The following is a 16,999-nucleotide window of genomic DNA, read 5'->3' on the forward strand; positions in this document are numbered from 1 at the left end:
AGATAAAGTGCCCCTCCTCTTCCTTCTATCCCATGAGACGTTTAGCAAGAGAATGTGTGAACCAAGCCAAGGAGAGTAAGGGGGATCCTGGACACAATGGAGACCTGCAGCAGGCTTTGATCTCCCAGCAAGCCTCTGGACTCCCCAGCCTCTGGGCACCACCATGTTCCTTCCCACTCCTGTGGCTTGTAACTTCTGCTCCATGAGGCCAGAAAAGAGGCCACCGCCTAGATCAACCCTATGAGGCACAAAAGAAAGGCCCCCGCCACCTTGCAGGATGGCGAGCCCAGTGTACCAGACAGGAACAGAAGAAGAAAGCCAGGAGACAAGGCTGAAAGAGAATAAAGTATAAGACATTGAAAGAAACTCCAAAACTGTGTAATAAGACACAGAAGGGTGAAGACACCACTGTGAATGAAGAAAACCTGTATTAAGCCCAGCTCTCTAGAGCTGTGTGTACAAGAACATGAGTTAGCTACAATCCCCCTCCCTCCCCTCCATCCTCTCTCTTTTCATGGGTTTACCAAGGTTTGTCAAACAAAATAACAAGCTCACAAGCCAGACCACTTCAATGACTGAACTGTACTCTGCTTGGATCTGGCATTGCAAGTGCTGGAGGTGTACAGATTTCTTCTATTAATCTACACACAGAAACTCTGAGGTATTTGGAAGCATCATCTGCCCCAATGGTTACTATTGGAAGTAACTAGAACGTAAGCATTTCTGACTGATACAGAAAATCAATCTTCCAATTACAAAATGGGCAGAAGACATGAACAGATTTTTCTCTAAAGAAGACATCCAGATGGCCAACAGACACATGAAAAGATGCTCATCATCACTTATCATCAGGGAAATGCAAATCAAAACTACAATGAGATATCACCTCACACCTGTTAGAATGGCTAAAATCAACAACACAGGCATCAACAAGTTTTGGTGAGGATGTGGAAAAAGGGGAACCCTCTTGCACTGTTAGTGTGAATACAAACTGGTCCAGCCACTGTGGAAAACAAGGTCCTCAAGAAGTTAAAAATAGTTAAAAATAGATCTACCCTACGATCCAGCAACTGCACAAGTGTCCTGATGAATGGATAAAGAAGTGGCATGTACATGCATATATAAATATATGGTGATATTACTCAGCCATAGAAAAGAATGAAATCTTGGGGCACCTGGGTGCTTGGTCAGTGAGAAGTCTGCCCAGATCATATCTCCAGGTCCTGGGATCGAGCCTGTCATACTGCCTGCTCAGCAGGGAGTCTACTTCTCCCTCTCCTTCTGTCCTTCCCCCACTTGTGCTCTCTCTCAAATAAATAAAAATCTTTAAAAATAAAATTAGGAAAAGAAGAATGGAATCTTGCCATTTGCAATGACATGGATGGAGCTAGAAAGTATTATGTTAAGGGAAATAAGTCAGAGAAAAGACAAATACCATATGATTTCACTCATGTATGGCATTTAAGAAACAAAACAAACAAGCAAAGGGGGAAAAAATGAGAGACAAATCAAGAAACAGACTCTTGACTACAGAGAACAAAGTGATGGTTGCCAGAGGGGAGGCCAGGGGATGGGTGAAACAGGTGATGGGGATTAAGGAGTGTACTTGTCAGGATAAGCACGGTGTGATGTATATGAGTGTTGAATTACTGTATTGTAGAGTTGAAACTAATATAACACTGTATGCTAACTGGAATTAAAATTAAACTTAAATAATAAAATAATAAAAATAAGTAAACAAAGAATATCAATCTTCTCAGCATACAAACCATGGTTTACATGCCACCAGTTTGCCTATTATTGATGAAAGGTGTAGTTTTTTCCCCAAAACATTAAGTTTGCCCTCTCCCCTTTCCTACTCTTCTCCCTTTTCTGTATTTCTAAGGAAGAAGCAAGAAGTTCATCAGCCAAGTCAACGAAAATGAGAGTTTTGATAGAACAGTGAACTAGCTCAGTGATGCTTCCAAATGGAAGACTTTCTCAGGACAGGATTGTGATTGGCCTGGACCAATGACCCCCTCCCCCAAAGCAACCTCTTAAAGGAAGAACACTACCCCACCACCACCCTGCTCCCAAGCCAGTAAAAACTTCTGACTTCCCTCTTCATGTGCTTTTCCCTTTACTCTGCTTCTCATGGTCAGCAATCCATTTTCCAATCCTACCACATTCTGAATCAGCATGCCAGAATTACCCAAAACACCACTACCCAGGAGCCCTCCCAGGAAGCACAAAGAGGACGCTCCATAAACTTCCCCTTGAACTTGATTCAAACTCAAACTCTCAGTTCAACTTGTGGTTAGTCAGCCAAGGTGTAAGAAGAGGTAGCGGGGAACTGGATCTCCACAGGCTCCTGGGAAAGTCCCTGCTGTCATCTGAGCTTCCCCACCCCCATACCCACCGCCCCAAAACAGGCCACATGTTGAAAGTAGACCCTGACTCCCTCCAGAAAGAAGGAGGAATCATACGTACGGTGATTTTGCTGGCTTGGTTCAGGGCTTCGACCCAGTCCTTCAGATCCTTCTGGTCATTAGCTTGAAGAAAATACCTCTGAGAGAGGGCATTGATGACTGCAATAGTCACAGGAGAGGAAAAGAGAAAAGCCCAGGTCAGAACACATGTAAGACAGAAAGACTCCACAAGACTTAGATGCTTAAAGGAGGAAGGTGGAGGCATCCACAAAGCAGATGAAGGTATCTGCCATGGTGCCAGGTCAGCTGCATGGGAAGCAGCAGGCTACAGTTGCTCTCTCTCTCTCTCTCTAAAAGTATAAAGTATTCCATTAGCCAGAAGAACAACACCTGTTGTTGTTCATGTTTTAACCACCCCCTTCGTGTGCTGTTGTACAGTGATGAGGCTTCTGGCCCACCATCAACAAGACACAAGCCTGAACTGCCTTTTAGAGGCACTAACAGATTTATATATAGTCATGGTGATCTGTACATAATTTTGGACCTAGTACTCCTCATTTCCACTAACACAGCTGGCCTGGGTTTAGGAGTCTTGTCTGTGGTCGGGAAATGGAACAAAGCTTGCCTGAGATCAAACCTGTGACCCTGACCTCATTCTCAACCTGTTCTTTCCTCTGAGCACTCCATGAGGTCAATAATTTTACTTCTGGGTTCATTATTTATCTTGCTTAGATCGGCTGACCACAAAATCTGAGATACTCATTTCTGAGCTCAGCAATGATATTTGAAAGAAATGGGATAGCAAGAGCACCAAAGAAGCCTGAACCAACCCCAAAGTTGGGAGAGAAGACAGCTTAAGTGACCATTTTATTCTCCCAGTATAAGTAAGCCAGAACTGTAGGAGGCGAACATGGCGGGATAGACACAAAATTCATTAGTTCATTCACTCATTCAACAAATATTACTGAACATCCACTATATGCCAGGAACCACTGTACCTGCTGAGAATACAGCAGTGACAAAACAAAGGGATATCCCTGATTCATGGAGCTTACATTTAGAACCACCCTGGATAAACAAGAGAAGCTACTTGTTAGCATCTGCCTGTAGCACTTAGTACATTATCGAGAACACAGTAGGACCCGAATAACTCCCAATGATAAGTAGGAGCATCCACCGAGTGACTCTACTTCTTGTGTCACTCCCAACTCTGGCACTCATGTGGCAACACTGAGACACTCAATGGGAGTATTGTTCTCCCAACTCCCCCAAATCTCCATCTTTCCTGAGCACACCACTGCTGGAGTCTGAGAGAAGGATTCCCAGAAACTGCTAGTAGATACCTGTACCCTGCCCTGCAGAGTCAGGAAAAACCGTCACTGGGCCCTGTACCTCCGTCTTATGTTATTAACTATCTTTGCAGCAAGACCAGGGAAAGTAGTTATCACTTGAGACAGAGGAGCATTGCCATGGCTGAAGCCACTCATACATGCAGGGCGCAAGTCACATGTGATCACAGGACTGTCTCCACACAAAGAGGAAGTTGCTGCTGGAGTGTTCAGAAAACCCAGCCTCCAGCTCAGTACTTACCAAAGCAAAATGGAGTTTTTGGTTTCTGCTTCGGTGTAGCTATGCTCACCTAAATCAAATAAAAAATATATAAAAGAAACAAGAATAGGTTTCTAAGATTGCTGTAAAGTATCTTTGGGAAAATTTTTTTCACCGTGCAACTTTCCACACAAAAAAGAAGGGTATATTAAACATAAATAAACATTCTAAAGAATGATAATTGAGTGGAAACCCTGTACTACCATCCAGATTAAGAAACAGGCCATTATCAGTCCTATTTCTTAGAAGCCCTTTGTGTGTCCCTCCCTGATAGAATCCCATCCCCCACCCCTCCGAGATAACCACTATCTTGATGTCTACCTTAATCTTTATCTTTGCAAACACTTTTAAAAGCCACCCAAGTCCAACAAAATTCTCTATGGATTACACAACCTGCACCTGCCCGGTTCACACTAGTAAGATTCCACTCCTCTCTCAACCACCGACCTGTCCCTAAACGGTTCTCCAAATTAAAGGTGGTATGGCTACAAATACACAGATTCCAATTAGAGCTCACAGAAAGGTCAGGCGAAGTGCATTTGGACACAGTGATTAATGTCCTTTATGTCTACCCTGACTGCTTAACCAAGAAAATAAGAGGGGCCCACAGAATCAGAGCACACCTATGTATTTAAGGGAAGGGAAGAGAAGAAAGTAGAAATATTTTTATAGCTCCTGTTGTGTTATTTTGTCTTGTCTTTTCAATCCTACCCATTGCATGTACATTCCTGACTACATGCATAGGTGAACCTACCACACTCTGGTTCAAACACGCTGAATGAATAAAGGAAAACAAATCATATTCCATCATATGCCAAGAGGTGAGGTGACTGCCATTGATGGAGTTCAGTTGAATTCCCTGGAACAGGCCTCCACCACTATACCTGGGATTTCTAAGGAGGCCCCTTTTCCCCAAGATCCTACGTTAGGAACTACTCCCACATTGTCATAATCCTCCAGTGGACATCATTCTCTCAGTCCCCTTTTGAGGTAAGAGCCTTCTTAACTTGTATGAGACCAGAAAAAAAAAATGTCTGCCCTCCAACATACAAAATGAACACAGCATACTCAACATTAATAAATAAATCATTAAATATCTACATAACATTATAGCAATGGCGGTGACAAGGATTTTAAGAGCCTGCAAGAGGGACACCTTGGGTGGCTCAGCGGTTGAGCATCTCTGCCTTTGCTCACAGCCTGATCCCGGATTCCAGGGATTGAGTCCTGCATCCGGCTCCTTGCATGGAGCCTGCTTCTCCTCCCTCTGCTATATCTCTGCCTCTCTTTCTGTGTCTCTCATGAATAAATAAATAAAATCTTTTTTTTTTTTTTTTTTTTTTTACAAAAAAAGAGACACCTGGATGGCTCAGCAGTTGAGTGTCTGCCTTTGGCTCAGAGCATGATCCCGGGATTCTGGAATTGAGTCTCACATGGGGCTCCCTGCATGGAGCCTGTTCCTCCCTCTGCCTGTGTCTCTGCCTCTCTCTGTGTGTCTCTCAGGAATAAATAAAGAAAATTAAAAAAAAAAAAAAAGTGCCTACAAGATGTCACATTAAGTCAACTTCATTAATTTTTCAATTAAACCATCACTAAAATTTCAGTACATTTGAAAATAACTAGTTTTGATTTTCTTAGTTCGCAAGAATCCTTAGATATGCAAGATGACTGCCAAGAAATAGAGCCAATCACGAACTGAGGTTCTCAGCCAAATCAGTCCAAAAGTAAAACGACTGAAATCCTTTTGAATATTTTATAGCCAATCATATTAATGAAGGACATGGTTATATTCTGATATGTTCACCATAATGTGAGGTGAAGGCCTTAGGGCCTAACGAAAGCCATTAAAGAGTCCTAAAAAACAAAGATTTAGGCAAAGGTGCAACCACCTTTCTGAGTTCAGTCACAGATTTGGGCATGTCTTTTTTTTTTTTTTTTTTAAAGATTTTATTTATTTATTCATAAATGCTGCAAAAGCTCTACGGGGAAAGTAGGACCTAGCTTCTATGGGGAAAGTAGGACCTAGCTTCCTTTGTACTTTATTAATATTTTTTCATTTATTTTCTTCAACTCTTTTTTTATTAATTGCTTAATTTTATTTTTTTATTTTAAAAAAGATTTTATTTATTTATTCATGAGAGACACAGGGAGAGAGAGAGAGAGAGGCAGAGACAGGCAGAGGGAGAAGCAGGCTCCATGCAGGGAGCCCCACATGGGACTCGATCCCGGGTCTCCAGGATCACACCCTGGGCGGAAGGCAGCACTAAACCACTGAGCCACCTGGGCTGCCCCTGGGCATGTCTTCACTACTCCCAGAAACCACTCACCAGAGCTCCATGACATCACAAGTTCTGGTCCCTGTACTCCCTTGTTTTTTGGGCTTTGGATCAGGGGATTGTATCAGAACCACAGCCTTTATTCTGGTTGTGTCTGACGTTCTGATGTGTCAGTGACTCATTTTCTTGCTCCTTCCCTCAGCATCCACGTTCCTTCTACGGTCCTTGTGCCTGTAACACCTGCGTGTCCCACCCTCAGTTCTTGTGTCATTCTGACCATCAGAGAACTGCCTGGCCCCTAGAACCCACTCATCTCATGGCTTCCTTTCTATTTTAAGCTTTAGAGTGGTTTTGAAAAACTGGGCACTCTGAGACCCTCTCTGACTTACTAGGAGACTCACCTCTTTCTCCCAGAAACTGACATTTATCACTGACCAGAGAAAGCCCCACTGGCAGAGACTTTTCACCAGATTGGATGACAAATGGTCCACTTTGACCACAACTTATTAGCAGCCTCTCCTGAGCGAATGCTGCTGGCATGCAGATTACAACTGAACCTAAGAGATCACCTGACTTTTCATTTGTTCTTATATGTTAATCTAGTTTTCAGCCGGGGGACGTGGGTGATTACATGCACGCACATCTATAATTTGCCTCATGCCCAACCGCTGAAGGATTATTTGGCAAAGCAGCTAGCTCCTTGCTGAATCAACAAGACATCAGTTCTAGTTCTGCCTGTAGGCCGTTTAGCAAGGGTAAGACCTTCAATGTCTGTTCAGCTTCCCAATTAGCAAAGCCAGAGTGCAATTACTAGTTCCCTCCTTATAATCACAGAATGGCCAAGCAGGAAAATGAAATCATATCCACCTATGCTGTGTCCCTGAGGGAGAAGGGCCAAGGTATGGGCCTCATTTACTATGGAAAAGAAGCTCTGGCCTTCCCCTCATATGCAGGGGGCTGTGGTGGGAAACTCCCTCCTCCCTGGGAGGTTTAAGCCCTCTGGCCTCCAGCCCACCTCACACTGGTGATCAGACCAGACTGTGCAGCTTCATTCAGATGTAGTGAAGGCACAGAGGATCCTGAAATAGTGTGGCTCACAGACTAGCTATAGTGCGGATGGCCAAGTGCTACCATCTGCACGCCCTAAGGTGGCCACAGTCAAGTAGCTACATAGCAGTGGTTGACTAGTGGTCCTGGGTTATGCAAGCAATGAGGCGAGGTTAGGATGTGAGGAGTGGAACAGGCTCGGGTCACTTATACTGACGCAGACAAGGCCATTCTACAGCTCAACAGTCTCTCAGGAACTTGCTCTTATCAGATCAAACACAGACCACAGGGAGCAGCAAACTCATCAGTCGCAGGGCACTGCTAGCCAGCCCCATCCTGTCTACCCCTGGCCGGAAGTGCAGCTGGGGCCCCTCTAGCAGAAGCAGCAGCAACAGAATAAGGTCTTGAAGTTCTGGGGTAGCTCTGCCCCAGTGTCCAGGGTGACTCTGCCCCATGAGGCGGCATCAAGAGTAGAGGGAAAAAAAAGTCAACTACACAGAATGACTAGAAAGGTTCCAACCAGTGGTCTCTGGACCACTGGAGGTGGTCCAGTCACCTCATTCACTGGAGGTCAGTGAGCCCTGAAATTACAGGCAAAACCAGGGTGTGTAGACACATGTATAATTTACCTGGAAAAGGAACCCACACTCTTCATCCAACACTCAAAAGGATCTGTGACCACCACCCATCCCCCTCCCCACCACCACAAGAAGTTAAGAACCAGTGTGCCAAGAAGGTCTTCCTTATAACTAACTGAGGATAATGCCCTGACAAGGCAGGACACAAGCAGGGGGTGGGACACTGGAGCCAGCTGCACAGAAGAGAAGAGCCATCAGGTGAGGTGGGAAGGTTGTGGCAGGAAGGCCACTTTCCATCATTTTCTAATTTGCCCCAAACTTGGTTCTGCGGCCATCCATGCCCTGGCTGACATTAAGTCAAGGACTTTTTTTTTTTTAGTATTTTATTTATTTATTCACAAGAGACACAGAGAGAGAGAGAGGCAGAGACATAGGTGGAGGGAGAAGCAGGCTCCCTGAGGGCAGCCCGATGCAGTACTCAATCCCAGGACCCTGGAATCACACCCTAGGCCAAAGGCAGACACTTAACCACTGAACCACCCAGGTGTCCCAAGTCAAGGACTTTCACCTCTGCTGGCCTTTCTGAAGGAACCCATCTTCCCAACACTAGCCCTCAAGAGTGAGCTACAGAAGAACACCCCTGCAAAGACCACACATAGCCATGAGCCAGGTCGATATCATGGTGAAACGCTTTACTCTGGGAGGGGCTCCCCAGGGCTTAACAAGAAATAAGCTGGAATGTTGAATTTGATGCCAGTACCACCACTAAGTGTGTTTCTGGGAAAACCCCTGCTTTCTGGCACTGGGTCAGGCAGGAGTTAAAGGCTGTCAGCTCCATGTAACCTGACCCTGGGGCAGCTGTGGGTTTTGCAAAACACCCACCCAGGCCTGCATCTCCCAGGAAGGGCTAAAAGGCAGGTCCATCCTTTCTAAATGAGGCAGCCTCCAAAGCTAATTCTAAAAACCCTCATCTGAGCTGCATTTATAAATCATGATTCAGCAGGAGATTGTATTCACTAGTCCCGAGTCAAAAAAAAAAAAAAAAAAAAAAAAGTCTCCCAAACCCTCTCAAACAGGAGAAGGTTTGGAGTTTCACTAATAAAGAGGTTCTCTGCTCCCCCTCTCTGATTCTGTTCCTCCAAGCCTCCTAGAGAAAGACCTAACAAGCCCACAGCAAGACCGGACAGGAGAGGGGAAGGCCCAGGCCTCTGGGCCGCCTGGCCCCACAGGCAGCCACATCTCTTACCACAAGGCAAGCGCAAATTGCCCACAGCTGTGCTAGCAAAACTTCGCTTTAAGCCCTGCCCCCTTCCCCCTAGGTCATTATCTCCGCTCAAACCCTGCCCTGCATCTTCTTTCTCTGTACCCAGCTGGGTCTTCCAGCACTGTCTGCAGCCCTGCAGCCGCCTCAACCTCCAAACACCCCCTGGCCAGCTGCGATGGAAGGCTGGACACCAGGGTTCCCAAAGTTCATTTATGAAAAGGAGCCAGTGATCATTCAGATGAGGGCCCCCCCACATGTACCTTGTCTCAACCCAAGGGTGGGAGAACATGGACAAGGAAGCAGAGACTCCCCAAGAGGCCTGAAGCGAGGGGTGCGTAGGGGGAACAGGACTTCCGGAACCTCAGTGCTGGCTGGGAGCCACCTGGCTCTTCTCACTGGACAAAGAGTTCCTCTTTCTGGCAAGGCTCTAAATCCCCAGCCTTTTTTATCTCTGCTGCATCACAGGTCAGCACTGGTGCCTGTTCCAGGGAGGGGTCCCTAAAAGAAGCTAAATTCAGCAGCTACGTGTGGGCATCATCGACCAGCTTGCAGCCCCCATCCCCCTGGGGGCTCAGCTCCGAAGATGGGCTGCCCTTGCTCCATCTGCACTAATTGGACCAGGGATGGCCTGCCGGCCCGTTTGCCAGACTCTCCAGCGGGCATCTGGCTAGTGAAAGGTTCTCTGACACAACTGAGTGCCTTCCTGGGGCTCTCCTAGCCTTCCCTCCACAGTAATCCTGTCCAGGTGTTAAATAATCCAGCACAGCTTCAACTCTTTCTGAGCTGCTACTATTGAACAATACCCCTTGGGAGAATCTCCTATAGTCAATGGGGGGTTTTGCCATTGGCTGCTTGGTGTACCCCCAGCACCTCTGCCTCCTTGGCAGGAGCTAGGAGCATTGCTGCGTCCATGATGTATTCCAGGAGTAGGAGACTTCAGGCTTACCCTCCAAGAACCTGCTAACCACACTCGGTACATCCCTGGTCAGCAGCATAGCTTCCAAAGGCAAACATAAGGACAGGGGAGCACTTCACTGTCCATTCAACACACCCAAATACTAATGCCCGAAGAATTAGACATTCTTTGCTTAGATACTAAACATACTTAGAGACCGTGAATCCCCAGACTCCATGTGAACATTACCTTGGAGATGTAGGTCAGCTGCAAAGATCCAACGGCTCCTGCTCCAACAGCCAGGTTCTGAAAGACAGGTTTTTCATTTTAAGAAGTATGATGCTATAGGAGGCAATGGGAACAGCACTAGGAGTAAGAAGACCAAGTCTAGTCCTGGCTTTGCAACTCAAGCAAGCCACTTACATTCCTTAGCTCATCTTCCTCTGTAAAACAGTGATAATTCTTGCCATGGCTGTACTTACACTAACCTTACCCTTGGCCTTACTTACTATAGCAGGATGTGTTCTAGGACAGTGGTTCAAAGTGTGAGCTCCACCATTTGGCAGTGAATAAGCTCCTTAACCACTAAGCCCCACTCTTCCTTTCTGTAAAAATAGGGAGAATAGCAGTTCCTACCTCACAAGGCAGTCATAAGGATGAGTTAATACGTTTAAGGGCACCTTGGAATTGTCCCTGGTACATAGATGACTCTCAACAAGTATTAGCTATTCTAGTCTTTCCTTCCTGACTGCTCTGGTCTCTTTGTTGGCTTGGTCCTGCTTTATGCCACTTCAAATTCTTTTTGTAATAAACAGGGTACAGATCCACACAATACAAAATTTTTAAAAGTTGTTTAGTTTATTTCTCAGGATTATTATGAGTGCCAACTGGAATGATGTCTGTACACTGTAAAACACAAAGCAAACGTTCTATCAAAAAAGCAAGAAACTCACAAGCACCTTGTCAGGCAATGTTCTGCCTTGGCACAATGTCCTTGGATTTCTCATTTCTCCACTGTCAGAAATGAAGCAATGAAGACCCAAGGATGACAGCATACCAAAGAAATGACCAATATTAGAAACTTCAGCTGTGGAGTTTCTTATTTATAACCTGGAAAATCCACTCCCCCATGGACCTTGAGAACCGGTCTATGGGTCCTGGTGATCTTTAAACTGTTGTATAAGCCTCAGAAAATAACCTTGAAGCCCCCATTACCTGGAGTTATTTCAAAGCAATAAACAGAGATGAATCTTGGATAAGGAGAATTTAGTAAATTTCCTAAATGGTTAGCAGTGAAATAACCTGTCATTCCAGGAGACTGCCCTTACGAAGTATCTTGGATGGTAGTGAAGAACCCTTCTTGGCCCAAGCTATCTGAATTAACACGCATCACGTGAAGCAAATGCAAGGTGTGAAGTTTTCTATACATGAGAAAATGGGTGGGGATAATGCCACAATAAAAGGATTCTCAGGGCCCTTAAATTTTAACGTAAGAAATTCAGAAAGGATATAGTCCCCTATAACCCCCCCTTTTTTTTTAAATCAAATTAGGCCATAAATCTAAATGCTGACTTTGAGAAGCCACATTAGCATTTCAAATATGGATGATCTGATTTACTTTCTTTTTTTTTTCAAATACACAGTGATTGCATTTTATTTACTTTTAAGGAAACCTCTATTGAGTAAAGAGAGATAGGCTCTGTGCCCTTCAATCAGAGTCCAAAAAGGAGCCACAGGCTACTCCAAAAGGCCAGTGTGCACCTGACACTGCCCCAAGGAGAATGTGGACCACTTTGGGCAGACACCTCCACACAGAGTAAAGCTGCCTCCTGGGACACACAGAGCCACCGGCCTCTGCCAAACACTGAGCACCTGGCCCACTCCCAGCCTCCATTTGGCACTGGAGGAAAGTGGGGGGATTTGTGAGGGGATTTGTCCAAGGTCACATAATTGGTGGCAGAGCCTGAACTAAAGCTCAGGTCTCCTGACTTCAACCCAATGCTCTAGAAGCAACACGATAAAATTTTAAAAGCTTGAGCTGTTGGAATACTAGCTGTGACATTATCACTCTATAACTGCAGGCAGGTTTCTTTACCTATAAAAGAGGGACAGGAAACCCTATTTCATAGGCTTGTTATGAGAATTCCATGAAAATCTATAAGGAGAGCCTAGCCCATGGCGGCTCCTCTCCCTGGCCCACAACGCTAATTACAAGATGCAGATGCCAAGTCTCAGGGCTGGTCTTGCACAACTCACTCTCATCACCCCAAACCACAGCCAAAAAGCCTCCAGAGCCCTATCTGGAAGTATGAGTGATGAAGTGGGACTTGGGGAGCCATTCGGACACTAACCCACATGTAATGACAGATATGAGCCGATCAGATTTCAACTACTTCATCCCCTCCGCCCTCCAGAGGTGCTCCACCCTCAGTCCCCTGACCCCCTTCAGCTCTCCCACTGCAGAAAGACACTGAAGCAGTTCTCCTGGCCCAGTTACCTGGGGGCGGGGGCATCTTCACCTCCCTCCCCCACAGCCCACCCCACAGTCTGCTCCTAGGCTTACATGTACATCCTCTCTACCATGAGAAGCCAAGAAAATATGATGAAGTATCTGTAAATGCAGTTTCCCCCATCTTCCTCCCCACCCAGGGGGAGATGAATGACAGGAGAAAACAGCTCCAGGATCACTGAGCCTTGATCTCAGTAATGGTTCGGTGTCCACTCCAATTACTGGACCTAGGAGATTAATGGTGACAGCTTGCTGCCAGGGTGGCAGCCCCAGGCAGAAACTTCCTGGTCAAGGAAGAATGTGCCAACATGCCTGAGCTAAGGACCTCGGCAGCCAGTTGTCAGGCCAGGAGCGCCAAGAAACAGCATGTGGGGAGGGGCAAGGTGTCAAAGCCTGTGCAAGCTGCCTTTCCAGGATGTGGCACCATCTCTTCCAAGGAAAGGACAAGAGGATCTATCTTCACAAAGCCTTCTCCAGGCTGCAGTCTGACCCTGACCCCTCCCATCTCGGAATTCATGAACACCAATTCTCCAACTGTTGTGCACATCAGAATCTCCTGGGGAGCTTGCTCAAAAAGACCCAGGCTTAGGCCTCACCCAAAACATATTGAATCAGAGTCAAATGGAACATGCACATTTTTTTAAGTGTTCCCAAGTAATCCTTACACAGGTCCAAGTTTGAGAACAATGGGTCTACATGACAAAAATCTAGCCCTTGATTCTGATTGGGGTGTATTTTTGAGTTTAAGCCTCTTCTTACTAGATTTTAAACACACTGAAGACATGAGTAGAATCTTATTCCTCTACAGAGCAGACTCCTCAATTTTTATTTATTTATTATTACTTTTAAAAGACTTATTTACTTATTTTGAGAGGGGCTTGTGGGTGGCTCAGCCAGTTAAGCATTTGCCTTCAGCTCAAGTCATGATCCCAGGGTCCTGGGATAGAGAGCCCCATATCGGGCTCCCTGCTCAATGGGGAGCCTGCTTCTCCCTCTCCCTTTACTGCTCTCCTTGCCTGTGTGCTCTCTGTCAAATAAATAAAATATTTTAAAAAATATTTTGAAAGAGAGAAAGTGCAGAAGCAGGGTGGAAGAGCAGAGGGGGAAGGAGAGAGAATCTTCAAGCAGACTCCTCGCTGAGGGCAGAGCCCAACTTGGTGCTCCCTCCCAGAACCAGAAGTTCATGACCAGAGCAGAAATCAGAAGTCAGACGTTTAACTGCTTAACTGACTAAGCTACCTAGGCACCCCTGAACTCCTCAGTTTTTAAATGAAAACACTATTTGCATGGTGGAAAGTTCCCAAACCAGTCCATTAAAGCCTGCTACATACAGAGTACCGAAGACCTCCCATCCACCACTGGTGAATGACATTTCTTTGGAAAGACTTGCCCATGTTTTGAACGGGGCTGTCACTTGAGTTTGCAGTTCCCATGACCTCAGGCAGGGTTTCTTAGGGATGGGAATTGGGTGGACTGGGCATAAAAGGACTGAGACCCAACTGCAAGAGGGTCAAGGGTTTGGGGAGAGAGACAGGAAACATCTGAAATGAGAGCATCTGAGCAGATGGGGAGTGAAGACAGGCTGGTGGGATGACTGCTCACGGGAACCACCCGCAGATATTCTTGAACAAACTAATACACACACCTCATTCCCAGGGCTTTAACTGATCTGGGGGAGGGCCCAGGCACCTGTATGTTTTCCAAGCTCCATGGTGATTCCATGGTGTGGCCCGTTCTGAGGACCACTGCTGCACACGCTGGCTGGTCCTGCTGACTATGCACCAGAGATGCAGCAGCTGCTGAGAAAGCCACGCTCAGCGGCAGCCCACAGGCTGAGCCCTGCTGCTGTTACTGCACCAGCAGTAAACAGGGAGGAGGAGAGGGCAGGGCCATGGCAGGGAGAGGGAAAGGGGATTCCAGGGCCACGTGTGGCTGGCAGCAATTTTACGTGAGGATGTCTGTAAGCCGGGAGCATTCTGAATTTTCTGGAACAATGCAGGGCACCAGGCGGGTTCTCATGAAATGACTGACAGTTTTTATGAAGACACTGCCAACGTCTTGCTTTTTGCTCAAGTATTCTCCTGCCACCAAGGACCTCAAAGGAGTTCCCACTCCCTGAGTGGAAAGCGTAGGGTTTATTCTCTTCCATCGCCAAGGAAGGAGCTGAGATGCCCACACAGAGATGTGACAAACCTCCCATAGTAAGCCTTCTTTCCAGAAGTAACATTATCTCTTGTTGAAATAGAAAATTTTACCCACGTGTCTCCTACTCCCTTTCTCATCTTCTACTGAGAGTAACAAGGAGCAGAGAAATGACCAACTACAGAGTCATAAATTCACAGAACACCACCACAAACAGGTTCTGGTGATCCCTCATCATTGGCCACATGAGTCCTCTAAGGCTCACGGTGGGAAAATGACTTCCTCAAGGAGCTGAATCAGTCTGGTCCTTTGGCAAGGCATAGCTTGAGGAAGGAAAAAAGAAACTGATGTATATTTAAGTCTGTTTTGGCCCAGGCCTGCTGCTAGGTCCTCCTGTGCATTGTCACTTAATCCTAACAATCCCATTTTACAGATGAAGAAACTATGGACAGAGCAGGTAAAGCAACTTGCCCAAGGTCATACACACACTGAGTAGTCAGGCTAGTATTCAAACCCAACTCTTCCTGACTCTCCAATCTCATGAGCCTCCTCTTTACACCATGCCACCCCCCATGAGACAATCCTTCAAATGTACAAGGACCTGCTTATTATCTAAGAGTTGATTATCAGTGAAAGGTAAATAAAAGAGCAGGACCAGCAGGGTTACACCAAAAGAGGCCCTATACAATTGCACAAGCTAGGCAGGGCAGGAACTGGTCAAACTGGCTCTTGGGTGCCAAACTCCCAAAGACCAGGAATTCAGAATGGAATTCTGAATCTTATATCTGAATTCTTATGTCCCTCCATGGTACTGAGCAGAACACATCAGGCAGTCAAGACCAGCTTGCTGGTTAACGAGTGAAAGCAGGAGGAAGGGACTGCATATGGAAATCCCACAGCTAGGCCATGAGCCAACATGGCTGCCCATGGGCCAAAACCACATCTCAAACCACCAGAAGCCAAGGCTAGACACAGACTCTCAGAAAAGAAAGATTTTCCCAAGAAGAGCTGGGTGATGGGAATGGAGGGGAGAGCATAATTCCTTCTGCCCCACATTCCACAGCCCTCATCCCAGAATGGGAGAAAAACTAAAAAGAACATAACCAAGCTATTCCCAGGCATGAGGTGACCCTGACAGTGGCCTGACCTGCTGCTGTGATATGAAACACATCTCCTCCCCTCCCCTCCATTCTATAGCTATACTTCCTGATAATGTGAAATGCCCATGGCTACTCTCCTCATTCTCTAGTTCAAAATATGCATTTAACCTTTGCCTTCCAGAGAAGTCAACTCTATCATGAACTGCTATGTTGGTGCAATGCTTGTGTTCTATTAACTGGATGCCTCCTTTCTGTTGACTGTTGACATGCATCAGCACTGGCTTCAGCCAGGATGGACTTCATGATGGGTAAGCAAGCCTCTTGGACACCACATTCCCAGTACCTTTATTTCCTTCCCCCAGTCCTGGTGATAGTAACCTAAAGACACCGTCCAAGACCCAGGCTCTAGATAATCCCCAGGACATGTTCAGGTTCCAGGACTCCAACTACTAGCCACTGTAATGGCATTAAAACCTTAAACTCAATAAGGTCAGTCCCTCACCCCTGTGCTCAAGGCAGCCTCCTCCACACGTGCCTCAAACTCAGGAGTCATTTCCCCTCCATCCTGGAATTGGCTCTGTTCCCCAATGCCCTGCATTCTCTCCCAGTCAGCCTGGCACGAACTCTCCGACTGCTCTCCTTCACCCTCCCATCAGTCACCAAGCCAGACATTTTCTTCCTTCGTGTGGCCTCTAGATCTGCCCCTTCCTCTCTACTCCCTGTGCACCACTGCTGCTGACATTCCAGGAAGCCCTAGGATAAATGCCTCGCCGTTAGCAAATGACATCTCAGTGATACTTTAGAGTTATGCAAGCATTTTCACATACATTACTCTATTTAATCTTCACAACAACTATGTCAGAGATAGAGATAATTAATATCATTACCCCTATTTTACAGATGAAGACACGAGGCTAAAAAAAAAATGGGTGTTTCCTTAATTAAGGTACACATTGCGCGTTGTCCTGCACTCAGCAGATACAAACACAGAGAATGGGCTCAGGAGCAAAATCTAGTATGCAGCCCCCTTCCATATATACAGTTTTCCTGCTTTGCCTTAGAGAAATTATTTGAATAATAAAATGGCATTCTTGGGGCACCTGGGTGGCTGAGTGGTTGAGTGTCTGCCTTTGGCTCAGGTCGTGATCCCAGGGTCCTGGGATCGAGTCCCG

The 16,999-nt window shown here is 46.2% G+C and overlaps 1 protein-coding gene across 6 annotated transcripts in view; it reads right to left on the minus strand.

Annotated features, from left to right (window-relative positions):
- Positions 1–16,999, minus strand: part of PLEKHA2 (pleckstrin homology domain containing A2) — a 76,056-nt gene that overhangs the window by 24,032 nt on the left and 35,025 nt on the right. For 5 of the 6 annotated variants that reach the window (XM_038560030.1, XM_038560028.1, XM_038560029.1 and 2 more), the window contains 3 exons: positions 10,326–10,382; positions 3,999–4,047; positions 2,470–2,567 (listed from right to left, as the gene is read on the minus strand). In XM_038560030.1, coding sequence (XP_038415958.1) covers positions 2,470–2,567; positions 3,999–4,047; positions 10,326–10,382 — 204 coding nt within the window. The remainder of the gene's footprint in view (positions 1–2,469; positions 2,568–3,998; positions 4,048–10,325; positions 10,383–16,999) is intronic. The other variant, XM_038560032.1, reaches the window with a different exon arrangement.

This window comes from Canis lupus, chromosome 16 (genome assembly GCF_011100685.1).
Source record: "Canis lupus familiaris isolate Mischka breed German Shepherd chromosome 16, alternate assembly UU_Cfam_GSD_1.0, whole genome shotgun sequence".
Taxonomy (NCBI): Eukaryota; Metazoa; Chordata; class Mammalia; order Carnivora; family Canidae; genus Canis; species Canis lupus.